A 13,685-nucleotide genomic window follows, 5' to 3' on the forward strand; every position below is an offset into this window, starting at 1 on the left:
TGCTGGCGTACCCCCCCCCTTTTTTTTTTTTAAGAAATTTGCGCCTCCCAGGCCCTGTCCCTGCTCTCTATGTGGTTGTGAAGACTGGTCATGGTGTCTGTGCTGCCTGCCACCTCGCAGCTGCCCTGGGCCCTGTGTTTGTTAGTTACTCAGGGACCCAGTTAAGAAGAGTCAAAACTGAGCTTTTAAAAAATCTATGGAATTCTACCAGCAAAACTAGCAAACATTTCCTTTTTAGCAGATCACTTGAAAGTACTAGAACAGAGGAAGTGTTGGTGTCTCACTTTCAGTGGATGTTCAGCGTGCTGGTGATTGAAGGAGTATGAGAACGGAAATACCAGCTTCTAAGTCTGTTGTCATTGATACTTGTAGACGCTCTGATCATTCTTCATCGGCCAGGGAGAGAACTGGACCTAGAAGGTCGAAACCAGACACCAGAGAGTGGCCAGAGCCACGGTTCAGACTTAGATTTTTGGCCACTAAGACTTCCTTGCTCATTGCAACCTATTCCCACAAAATTACCACCTGGACTTTAAATAATATAAACAAGCTTGATGGTTAAAATCTGTTTAATTAGAGCTTTTCAAAAATCAGCATCTTGGTCTCCCCACTTTCTGTTAGTGCTACCTGCCAGGAACTGAACAGAAATAATCTTTACGCTGGTCAAGTTCAGACTTCACAAAGCAAGATGACATACATAGACGTACTACAGGGCTGCTGATAGGTTATTGGTTTGTTGAGTGTGTTAGGCTGCTTCGATTTTGATGTAGGAAATGTCTCTTAGAGGTGTGTGGGAAGGACAGAGCCCCCGGGTCCGACATGGGAGTGTCTGCCAGGTGTGTGGAGAGGACAGCGCTCCCTGGAAGGAGACAACCCCCTCTCCCCCTCCGGCACTTGATGCAGGCTTTTCCAAAAATTTTTAAAAGACAGTTATTTTGTTCTAAAAATCCAAGTTATAGGGGGCCAGAGCAAGAGTACAGCAGGTAGGGCATTTGTCTTGCAAGCAGCCAACCCACATTCCATCCCCAGGATCCCAGGTCATGCCCCAAGCACCACCAGGAGTAATTCCTGAGTGCAGAAACAGGAGTAACCCCTGAGTATTGCTCGGTGTGACCCAAAAAGCAAAATAATCATAATAATAAAATAAAAATTTAAGTTATAAAGGGGAAACTAGAACCAGACGATAGCTCACAGGCTGAGCGCACACAGTGTACTTTGCACAGGCAAGCCAAGTCAGATCCCTGACACTTGCGTTGTCCTCCGAGTACTGCCCCAAGCAGCCCTCAGCAGCACCGCATGTGGCTGCCCCTCCCCTCCAGAGAAGGGGGATAAATGAAAATGGAGTGGCATTTCATTAAAGAAGTTTTAATTGTTTTGTTTTGTTCTGGAGTCACACCCAGCAGTACTCAAGGCTTACTCCTGGGGTCATAGCCTTACTCAGGGGTCACTCCTGGCAGGCTCGGGACCCTATGGATTGCCAGGACTTGAACCTGGATTGATTGTGTGCAAGGCCAACACCCTAGCCGCTGTCCTATCGCTCCTGCCCCATCCTTAAATGCATGCATGTCACAGCTCTGTGTATTCTGACTGACTGCCAGTCACCAGCAGGCTCCTTTTTGTCTGTGCAGCTGTTCTCAACATTAGTATAGGGGGTTTTGGTGAGGGGGTGGAGCCTGTTCCTGGTTCTGTGTTCTGGGGTCATTCCTGGTGATGCTCAGGGAGCCATCTGTGGTGCCATAAACAGATTGGCTACTCGCAAAGCAAGTGCTTTCATCCCTGCACGCTCTCGCTCTTTCCCTCTCCCTCTCTCTCTGTCCCTCCCTCTCCTCCCCCTGCTTCTCCCTCTCTGCCCCTCCCCCCTCCTTTCTGCCCTTACACCCTCCTGTCTTCTCTCCCTCCCAGTTTCAGATTTTACTTAAATAGAACGTAGTCTTTGGAGCCTCACTTCCTGTACTCAGCTCACCATGTAAATTTACCATCTGATGCGCTCTCTGTATTTCACTTTCTTCATCTCTGCAGTGGGGATGAGAATAGTCCCCACCGCAGGGGGTGTTTGGAAGATCGTTCTTGGCCTGCTTTGTCCTATAAATGTTCCAAAAGGCTGAGTATTATGTGGGCAGTAGGGCTTATTTGCTAAGATCAAAAATTCTCTTTTGTAAATACGCAGGAGCTTTTACTTAGCCATTATCTGTGAGATCCTAGAGTCGGGAAGGCACTTGTTGATGCCTTAATGCTGCTCTGCGTTTCACACACCATCCCTGAGAATCTATTTTTAACAACCAGTGTTTGCTCTCACTTGCATCTTGTCGTTTATCAATATTTGTTATTTGGAAAAGAAACTACTGTCTCTTAGGTAATAAGTGTTGTTTCAAAGACTGCCGTTGAATTGTAGGGTATATCCTGAATGTTTTCCTTTTTTTGATACCTCTTATTCCCAAGTATTGACTAAAATACAAACTAAGAACTGCGTAGCTTCTCAAAGCAAAATTCTTTTGCTAATAGACATACGATTACAAGTGTATGTATTCCTGATGGTATCTTTAGAAATGTAACCTGTTTTTACATTCTATATTATATTTTATAAATAGCTGCTCTTGTTGCCAGTAATACATAGTGAATGTGAGGAGTTCCAGTAAGGGATGGAGTAATGGAGGACGCTTGTAGTAAAGGTGAAGTCCTGCAAGCAGGGCTTTCAGGGACCGTGTGCCTTCTGTGGGGGGTTGGGCAGTATGGGGAGGTGCTGGCCCCAGCGCTCAAGGCTGTTATTGGCGCATAGTCCACAGAGGCTAGCAGTGCTGATAGTCATCCCGCTGTGTCCACGGTAGTGAACTGCCCAGCCCCACGTGGCCGTGATCTTTCCTGAGAACCCTTCCTTGAATGTCTCCTGCACCCCCTGGGCTGAGTCTGAGCTGTGGAGGCTCTGACATCTGGGTTCTAACCCTGGAGTGGGGCAGGACAGACACGGGTGCTTCTCACGATGCAGCCCGCCTGCTCATATTGTCCGGCTCACAAGTGATGTTGTGAAGATCAAATGGCTTGTGGCAGAGGAAGCTCTCGCCTCTGTGGCTTGCCTTTTGTGATTAGGGAAGAATACTGGCAAATTAGTCTTTTACATGATTGAGGAAATTGGAAAGTCTGAATAACCAGCGAGGCAAGTTTTGGCATTGATTTAAATTAATATAAATGAATAGAATTTTAAGTTATGTCTCCTTTTTTTTTTTTTTTTGTTCTAGGTGTACGAAGAATCTGGTCACCTTTACAAATGTCATCCCCAAGTGGCACCCACTTAATGCTGTCCACTTTGGTCCATGTAACAACTGCAGCAGTAAGCCACAAATAAGAAAAATGGTATTGGAAAAGTGAGTTTAAACGGCTTTACTAACTTAAGAACAAAACGGTGGTAGCTTAACATTGTTTTCAATACTGAATTGAAGGAAAGTGATGCCTGCAACCTGCTTTGGAGAAGAGTGAGTTGATCGGCACTTATGCTGTGCCTCTCTCTACCAGCAGCTCCCACGAGGGGCACCCTTGAGGAGCTGGTTTTGGTGGTCATTTCCTCTTGGTTCTCCTGTCCTGCCGTCCTTTGCCTCTTCCTTTCAGGATAGGAAACTCCATTTTCTCTCTGTCAGGTGCCAGGAGTCACTGGAATCCTGGCATTTCTTTAAGCCCATTTGAAGAAGCAAGATGATTCAGACAGAGATCAGCAGGGTTTTATGTCTGAATCTCCATCTTTTCTCAAATCTTTGCTTTCTAATCTCCATGTAAATTTCCTTTCCTGGCTTGTCATTTGAGCACCTTATTTATGTACACATTGTGTCTTTGTACAAATGCTGGGGAGCAGTAAGAAGAGAACTAAGGCATTCCATGGGTATAGAGTTTACTAAAATGTGCACAGGGGCTGGAGGGTGAAGGGATGAAGACGCCTTTTTTACAGCATGGCTACGAGCCTGGCCTGAGTTCCCAGCACCAGATACAGGCCCCTGAACAACCAGAGTGGCCGCTGGGTGTCCAAAACAGTAACAATAAAACATTGCGTACAGGAGCAGGGACACACCCTGTGAAGTTGGCCATTGTGCTGGGGTTTAGTGGGGCCACAGGTCACAAGAGCCTCTTCAGCAGTGCTGAAGGGTCTCCAGGGCTATACCCAAGAAGTCATGAGGTGCTAGGGATTGGTTCCTCTGTGCACAGTCCACTTTTTTTTTTTTAATTTTTATTAGTGAAACACCATGAGGTACAGTTGTAGACGGACAAATTTTTGTGCTTGGGTTTCAGTTATACAATGATCGAGTACCCATCCCACCACCAGTGCCCATCCTCCACCACCACTGGTCCCAGCATCCCTCCCACCCCCCTTCCCCCATCCCCCTGGCCTCTGTGGCAGGGCATTCCCTTTTGTTCTCTCTCTCCTTTTGGGTGGTATGGTTTGCAAAAGAGGCAATGAGTGGCAATCATGTTTGGTCTACAGTCTACTTTCAGCATGCTTCTCCCATCCTGGGAGGGTCCTCCCAACACCCTTTATTTGGTGCTCCCTTCTCTATCTGAGCTGACTTTTCCCCTAGCACGTGTGGCTGGCCTCCAAGCCATGGAGCAAACCTCCTGGTACTAATCTCGGCCACTCTTGGGTGTTAGTCTCCTATTTTGTTACTGTATGTTCCCCAGATGAATGCAATCTTTCAATGTCTGTCCCTCTCTTTCTGACTCATTTCAAAGCTTAACATGATACTTTCCATGTAGCAACACTTGTATGTAAATTTCGTGACTTCATCTTTTCTAACAGCTGCATAGTACTCCATTGTGTAGATGTACCAAAGTTTCTTTAACCAGTCATCTGTTCTCAGGCACTCGGGTTTTTTCCAGATTCTGGCTATTGTAAAGAGTGCTGTAGTGAACAAACAAGTGCAGATATCACTTCGACTATACTTTTTTGCCTCTCTGGGATATATTTCCCAGAGTGGTATTGCCGGGTCAGATGGGAGCTCAATTTCTAATTTTTTGAGAATCGTCCATACTGTTTTCCAAAAGTGGTGAATCAGTTGGCATTCCCACCAGCAGTGAAGGAGGGTCCCTTTCTCGCCACATCCGCGCCAACACCGGTTGCTTTTGTTCTTTTGGATGTGGGCCAGTCTCTGTGGTGTGAAATGATATCTCATTGTTGTTTTGAACTGCATCTCCCTGGCGATTATGATGTGGAGCATTTTCTCATGTGCCTTTTACCCATTCGGATTTCTTCTTTGAGAAAGTTTCTGTTCATTTCGTTGCTCCATATTTTGATGGGGTTGGATGTTTTCTTCTGGTGGAATTCAACCAGTATCTTGTATATCCTTGATATCAACCCCTTGTCGGATGTGTATTCGGCATGTGCAGTCCACTTTGAAACTGCCTTCCTTATTGTGTGTGTGCTTTGTGCATGAGTCTTTGATTTCTCTTTGGACCACACCCACCAGCATTCAGACTTTCTGGCTCTCAGCGTGGAGGTCACTCCAGCAGTGCTCAAGGGACCATGTGATGCAGAGGATCAAGCCCAGACCTCCCATGTACAACCCTTTAAGCGATACCTCTGGCCCCTTGAGACTTCATCTTGTGTTTGGGGCTATATACACCCAGCAGTTTTGTCAGACTGTTCCTGGCTCTGTGCTTGGAGGTCACTGGGTGGTGTTGAGGATTGAACACGTGTGAAGCAAGCACTCGATTCAGTGAGCTGTTTCTCCCACACCCAGCAGTGCTCAGAGCTTACTCCTGGTAGTGTTTGGGGGACTGTTAGGGGGTACCATGGGGTGAGCCCAGGTTGGCTGTGTGCAAGGCAAATGGCTCACTCTTATCTTTCCAGCTCCTTGTGTTTTTTTTTTAATCATATAAACATTTCCATATAAAAGTTTGGCTGGAATCTGATATAGGTAGATAGTGTCTTAGTTTAAATCTTCACTATTGTATAAAAGTTCTTTATTATAAGATCTTTGAATTTCTTCAAAAGAACAGTTCATAAACCATTATTAAACAGTTGTGTGTTTTCTGACATTAATATGAACTAATCTAATTACTTGAGATTTTACTCCATTAAGTTTTTGTCTGTTTGCAATAGTTTAGTAATAGATCTGGAATATAATGAGGTTTTAAAATTACATTTGCAGATCTATTTGTCTAAGCACTGTAGCACTGCACTGTCCTCCCGTTGTTCATTGATTTGCTCAAGCGGGCCCAGTAATGTCTCCATTGTGAGACTTGTTGTTACTGTGTCTGGCATATCGAATACATCATGGGTAGCTTGCCAGGCTTTGCCATGCGGGCGAAATACTCTCAGTAGCATGCAGGGCTCTCTAAGAGGGGCAGAGGAATCAAACCCGGCTTGGACAGGCGGGCAGCTTGCTAGGCAAGCCTACCGCCGTCTAAGCATATATTATATAAGTTCAGAAGTTCACATTATTTTTTCATATGCTTTTTTGTGGGGATAGGGTCACACTTGGCTGTCTCAGGCAAGAGATGACTTAGTCCTGGCTTGCACTCTTGGAAACCCATCTGTAGTATTGGGGGTGTCAAACCCAAGTCAGCCATGTGCAAAGCCAGCCCCCTACTCACGGAAGTATTGCTCTATCCCTAAATATAAGAATTTTTATATTAGGTGATGAAAATGGAGAACTAGTTCAAGATACTGATTGTTCTCTCTTGTTGTCTCCTCCCCTTCGTGAAGAGCTGTGATCCTGCTTTGTGGTGCTTCCACATGCATTTGCTTGGTGGTGGAGATCACACATTTGGCGTGTGGCACTAGGAATTCCAAAGGCCTGTGCCTCCAGAGCTGTTCTGGGGGCTCAGACCCCTGGCCTTATGCCAGGCATGTGCTTGTGACTCTGTCCTTTGTGTGACTGTCACTTGGTGTTCCCTTATGCTTGCTTTTTCTCTTACCTGTTTGCCCTCTTCCAACCTGTTTGCCTTCATCTTCCAAGGATGGGTGCTTGGCTGCCTTGTCACCTGTTGATGCTAGCATGTACCACTAGTGGCTCACACTTGACTGTGATTCAGTTAAAACAAGTGGCACTGCTGCCACCAGTGTGTTTAGCAGCGAGTGCAAATGTAGGTTGAATTCACTGGTGAATCCTTGAGGTCCCATGGTGGGAGGTGCTGTTAATTCTACTTCTTCAGTTTGTATGATTGAGGCGGGTTGTCGCTTTGTCCTTGTCTCTGAGAGTCATCTCTTGCCAAATTAAGGCTAAAGGTCTGTTGTCACCTGCAGGGCTGGAATTGAAGCTAGCACCAACAGGTATTACCTCAAAACCTAAAAAAAAAAGAACATTAGGAAGCATTATGGGCAGTTTTGTCGGCCTTTTTTCCCCTAGATACTTAAGGTTTGAAGTCTTGATTCTTCTCTAACAGAATGACTGACAAGAGGATAATTTGTAAATTATCCTCCTGTCAGTCTGAAGACTGCATTTTGGACATTGATTCAGGTTCATTTCAGCTGAGTGAATTTTGATTAGGAAGGTTTGACAGCTGTTTAAATATTGAGAAAGAAAGAGTCAACATTTTTCTTAACTCCCGAGAGTTTTGTTTCAATTAGCTATTTGAGGCCCATCTTAGTACTGAATTTCTGGCTTGGTGTGTTACTGTAACCGTCAAATATGTTTTGAGAATTATTGGTCTTGAAGCTTCTAGGAAATCAACCAGTATATTCTGTTTTCTGCACAACTTATGACAAATCCTACTTTCTCTATCAAGTCAGAATTTTAATTTGATGGCCCTCACTGTATCCTGAGAACACCTACTAGACCGAATTAGTGCTTGTTTTAAAATATATTTGAATATTTTAACTTTTGTTTTCTTTCACATTCTTCCCCCTCATCTGAGAAAGGCAGTCCATTTAAGTAATGGGTGTCCAGGAAAATCTCAGCTCTGGATTTCTTGCTTTGATTCTGCTAAGTAATTGACCAAGAGATCTTCTTTGGGGCTAAGCAGCGTAGCAGTGTACAGAGCAATTTTTGTGTAATGTTCTGTGTGAGGGCCTCATTGCATGAGGATTTCCAGCTGTCGGTGGTTCTGTCGCTCGAGGGGCTTGCTCTTGCATCCTCCTTGAGTTGTTCCCAGATTCAAACAAAGGGACACATTGGGAGGTCCTCCAGGAGGATCGGCGCATGAGCTTTGAGTGTCAGGTGGCACTTCTGGCTTCAGACCTTCTTTTGTAAAACCAGGCATGTGGCATGAAATGTATTTGACTTCTCTTGCCCTTCTCCGCCCCCAGTCTCTCTTCCGTATTCATGCTGCACTTCGTGGAGGGCTTGCCGCAGAATGACTTGCAGTGCTACTCGTTTCATTTTGAAGGCTGTCTTTATCAGATCACTTCCGTGATTCAGTACCAAGCAAATAATCACTTCATAACATGGATTTTAGGTGCTGATGGTAAGTGTTTTTTCTTTTACAATAAGAGCAACTAGACACTAGTTTTTTATGTTGTATTCCAGACAAACTTAGGCTTAGCCTTATATATATTTATATATTTTTTATTTAAGCAAATAATGAGGTCAGATACTTCTGTTGTTTTACTTTTTTCCTCCACTCGGCATCTATGCTTTTATTTTTTTGTTCTTACATGATTAACATTCTATATGATCAACATGTTCAGTATAGAATAATGAGTGGTCCCAATTTTAAATTTTTAGATGACTGCTTTATATATAGTTTTGTTTTGTTTTGTTTTGTTTTGTTTTGTTTTGTTTGGGTTCACACCCAGCAGTTTCAGGGTTTACTCCTGCCTCTGTGTTCAGGGATCTTCCTTGCAGGCCTGAGAGACCACATGGGATGTGGGGGATTGAACATGGTCTGCAGCATGCAAGGCGAGCACCCTCCTGTTGTATTCTCATTCCAGCTCCAGGTGGCTACTTTTAAAAAGGAAAGAAACAGGCGGCCCGAAAGAGTTCAGGAGTCAAGCCCCGTGGCTTGCATGTGGCAACCAAGACCCAGTTTTTGTTTGGGGGCCACACCCACAATGGACAGGGCTTCTGGCTGTGCTCCTAGGGGTCACTCCTAGGAGGCTTGGTGACCATACGGGGTGCTGGAGACCCACATGCAAGGCAAAGCTAGACACCCCCTGCCTCACCCACCAGTGTACTGTCAGTGTACAGCCCCCATGTTGGTATTCTTAATGGAGGGGGAGGAATGGCAAAAATAAAGGTTTTCTTAGTTTGTAATAGTAAAAAAAAAAATACTTCTTTTAATAACCATTAGACATAGCAGACTGGAGTTTCTCTCGTTGTGAGGTAGAGAATATTTGAGTATCTGAAGTTCCTAGTTTGCTAAGAGCTCGAGTCAGGGCAAAGCATCTATACATACTCTTTAATTTGACTATGTACCCCCCCACCCCCAACCTATTTGTTACTGAGTTTATTTTTCTCAGAATGTATACTTTGTCAAAGACAGGATAACCAATCTTTTTGTCATGTTATCTCAGACAGTTGACACGAATTGTTTGATTCCCCCTCCCCTTTTTTTCTGTTTAATCACTTCTCATAATTAATATTTTTCTCCTAAGATGGTTTGGATGGCTACTCGGTGTGTAAGAAAAATACTTTGCACACTCAAATCCATAGATAGGATTATACTTTTAAGATGGTACTTTTTAAGTTTTATTTTGCTTCAGAATTTGAGGGAAAATGGGTCTCAAAAACATAAGTGAACCTGGAAAACAATCTTGTTTCTGTCTTCTTTTGCGCTCAAGTGAATGGAATGTTCTCTTCAGCCAGCGCCTGGTTCCACCAACTCTGACAGCATTATTTTAAAAAATCATAGATTGTTATCAAAATGAGGCTTACCTTAAACCAGTGAGTCAGCCTCTGGTAATTGATTTGGCCTAAATATCAGTCAGTGGATTCTGATGTTCATGCATGATAGAGAATCTCTGTCAGAGGCAAAGGAAAGATTCTCAAAGTGTTCGTGGGTGTCGAATAAGAACTTGTGGGCTCAAGTCGTGTGCAAAGGTGTCTCCACAGAAACCACATAATAAATAGTTTTGTTCTGAGTGTTTCTGAGTGCAAGGGGCAGGATAATCACTTTGCTTCTCATCCCTCATCTCATTCTCACTTGATAAATGAGAAAACAGCCTCAGAAATAAGCATCAAAATTAATTGGTATTTGAGGTAGGGAGCTTCATTAATCTTGGAAATTCATACATACCCAACAACTTCCTACGTGTTCAGATGGTGTTGGATACATTAGGCAATATTGTAGTCTAATTCCAAAAGTTAAATTTATTTTTGTCCTGATTTGGGGGGTGTGGGGACGGGTATCCAGTGGTGCTTCTGGGTTACTCCTGGCTCTTCTCTCAGGGATCACTCTTGATGGATTCAGGGGACCATATGGGATGCTGGGGATAAAACCCAGGTTGGCTGTGTGCAAGGCAAGCACCCGACCCGCTGTACTATATAATAGTTGTGATTTTTATAGTTGTTTTTGGAAAAATAGAAATTGACCTCAGTTTTTGAATGCTTTGTGGGTTTTTGTTTTTGTTTTTGAGATCATTTGTGTTTCAGAATAAGGACTTTGACATCTGGCAGAATAAGAAAAGATAATGTTAAGGACCGAAAGGTGGTCAGTTTTCATTAAATTCTTCTCTCCCCCTCCTCCAGGAAGTTGGCTGGAATGCGATGACCTAAAGGGGCCTTGTTCTAAGAGGCGTGAGAAATTTGAAGTGCCTGCTTCAGAGATCCATATTGTTATTTGGGAAAGAAAAATCTCCCAAATGACAGATAAGGCTGCTGCCTGTCTTCCGCGTAAAAAGATCATTGATCAGCATGCTTTGGGTGGTGAGAGACAAGTATCTGCACCAGTGAATTCTGTGGGTCAGACTGCCTCAGCTAAGATATCCTCCAGCGTTCACACTGTGGATGTGTCTGTGGCCCCAAAAACTCACTCACAGGATGCAGCTGTAGCGCCTAGTGATACTTCGGTTAATGGAAACATTTTCCTTTTGACACTTGAAGAAATCAAGGCTAACTCTGAAGGTTTCCTACTGGATAATAGACCTGTAGCAGAAGCCACGGGGCCTGTCAAGCTAGATACTCGGCCGTCGTGTGAGTCGGTAAGGCCTTTGGTGTCGGCGGCAGGCAGGGCACCACTCTCCCCGGGTAATTGTGCGGCTCTCAGCTCTCCGCCTGCAGTTGTAAATAGCAGCACACAGTCAGGACCGCTCAGTTCCAAGCACTTTGTTGGTGCTGGCACGGTGGGGACTGACCCTGCTGCTGGCCCCACGCAGGGAGTGAAATCAGTGGAAATGGAGGGATCTGTTGGTCTGGAGACGAACGCTTCATTAGAACAGTTCCTTCCACCAAAAACCCAGAGTGTGGAACTAGTACCGCACTCATCTCCAGAAGTGAACCTGAAGAAAGAGACAGTGGTAGCCTCTCAGACGGTCACAGTCAAATCGCTCCCGACTCCCTCTCCGAAAGTAGCCTCTCGGACGGTCACAGTCAAATCGCTCCCGACTCCCTCTCCGAAAGAAAATCAGAAGAAGCCCTTTGTGGGCAGCTGGGTCAAAGGCTTACTCAGCAGAGGTGTTTCTTTCATGCCTCCTTGTGTCACGGCACATAGTAGGAATGCCGTCACTGACTTGCAGCCTTCCGTTAAGGGGGCATGTAATTTTGGTGGCTTTAAAACTAAAGGCACAAATCAGAAGGCCAGCCGGGCTGCCAAGAAAACTCACAGGAGCACAAGCAAGTCATCGAGTGGCATGATTTGTCACCCTCCTGCTGATGTTAGCATCAGTGCGGAAGTTTGCAAGAAAGCTGGAAACACTTCCTCTGGAACTCAGCTCAACCACAGTTCTCCTGAAACTAAAAATGGTGTTTCTTGTGATAATGGTGCTTCTGCAGCAAACCACAGAGACTCAGTTGAGGCCCAGATTCACAAACTTCGTCTAAAACTTCTTAAAAAGCTTAAAGCAAAAAAGAAGAAGTTAGCTGCACTTTCGTCTTCCCCCAAAAATGGAACACTTCCGAGTGGAAATTCAGAACCTGTGACTCAAGGCTCTCCAAATGAATGTGAATCAATAGAAGACTTATTAAAAGAACTGCAGTATCAGATTGATATGGCCGATAATAAATCCGCATGCCCTGACGACTCCAGTGTTTCACCCTGCAGTGGTCAGACTCATGAAGAAATTTTAGCAGAATTGCTTTCTCCTGCAGCTGTTGTTTCAACAGAGCTCTCAGAAAATGGGGAGGCTGACTTTAGGTATTTAGAAATGGGAGATAATCACATCCCAGCACCAGTAACTAGTGAGTTAAGCAATATTCCCCCAGACACTCCTCTAAGACAGGACCATAATTACTGCAGCCCCAGCAAGAAGAATCAGTGTCGAGTTCAGCTAGACTCACCAGCAAATGATGCCTGTGTGAGATCGTTGAGCTTGGAGAGTACCCTGAAGACTGATATTTTTGATGAGTTTTTTTCCACTTCAGCATTCGAGTCTTTAGCAAATGACACATTAGACTTACCTCATTTTGATGAGTATCTGTTTGAAAGTTGTTGAATGCTTTTTATTTCAGTTTAATATTTATTGCTCTTAGAACATTTCCTTGTTTTTAGGTAGTGTTGAGACACTGACTTTGTCATAAACAGAATGTAAGCTGCTGAAGGTCATACTTTGGGTTCTGCCCCCAAAAGCATGTGAGCTATTTTATAAGGCACAATGATCCAGAATCTGTCCTCCTTGTTGTGTTTTATTTTGTGGATGGAGATGAATGAGAATTTCAAAATGTTAAAAATAAAAACTACTGTCTGGATTCTTGCAAATTGTATATTTGGGTACATCAGTAGCTACATTTTAGATTTTGGTTATGTTGGTTCAGGGAAAACATGAATTTATAACAGAAGTTAAGCCGCAGTATATGGTATGTGAATGCGTAGTTGCTAATCTGTCTTAGAAAACAGCATAAGCTTATTTCATAAAGACTGGCAGAATGTTATGGAATGTTAGCATCCTTCATACAACTTACCTCATTTTTCTCTTAAATAGGATTTTAGGAAACCTTATTAGTAGAGCTTTAATGTTAAATCATCTATAACAGGAAAAAGTAATTTATTTTTGTGTTGATGTACAAATAAATCACATTACCAATGTGTTTCTGTTTCTGAAAACAAGGACACCATCTAACCTTTTTGTTTATTTATTTTGGGGTGCCACACCCAGCGATCCCCAGGACTCAGTCCTGGATCTGCACTCAGGAATACTCCATTTCATCCAGGGAGCCATATGGCATGCCGGGGATCAAACCCTGGCAGCCCGCTCGCGGGGCAGAGATGCCCTCCATACTTGCTGTACTATTTGCTCTGGCCCCTAGGACAAAAGTAGTAATAGCAGCCTGTGTTAGTGTTGAACGTGGATATTACTAGCCTCGCTAGAATGAAGCTTATGTGACACGTACTTTCTCTATATGGCACCTCCACATCCCAGGTTTCACTTTTTTTGTGCTTAGGAAAACTAGTACTTTATGGTTAGATAGAACATAAAAAGAAGACTTGTTTGTAGAGCGAGAGCTAATACCAAAAGGTGGTAATGAACTCAACTGGAAATGTTGGGTTTAATTGACTCAAGTAACTCAAAAAACACCGTGAATAAATTGGAGAGATAGTACAGGTGTTAAGACCCTTTTCTTTTTCATCACGGACTGATGTTTGCAGTAACACGTATTGTCATTCAATCACTG

General features: G+C 43.9%; 1 protein-coding gene across 1 annotated transcript in view; it reads left to right on the top strand.

The window, feature by feature from the left end:
* USPL1 (ubiquitin specific peptidase like 1) overlaps positions 1 to 12,761 on the top strand; it is a 36,088-nt gene extending 23,327 nt beyond the window's left edge. Inside the window, exons 7-9 of the mRNA XM_056109879.1 lie at positions 3,234 to 3,359; positions 8,228 to 8,385; positions 10,608 to 12,761. Of these exons, the coding sequence (XP_055965854.1) occupies positions 3,234 to 3,359; positions 8,228 to 8,385; positions 10,608 to 12,508 (2,185 nt within the window). The 3' untranslated portion in view covers positions 12,509 to 12,761. The remainder of the gene's footprint in view (positions 1 to 3,233; positions 3,360 to 8,227; positions 8,386 to 10,607) is intronic.
* Positions 12,762 to 13,685: the final 924 nt, after the last annotated feature.

Source organism: Sorex fumeus, unplaced genomic scaffold (assembly GCF_029834395.1).
Source record: "Sorex fumeus unplaced genomic scaffold, SorFum_2.1 ptg000008l, whole genome shotgun sequence".
Taxonomy (NCBI): domain Eukaryota; kingdom Metazoa; phylum Chordata; class Mammalia; order Eulipotyphla; family Soricidae; genus Sorex; species Sorex fumeus.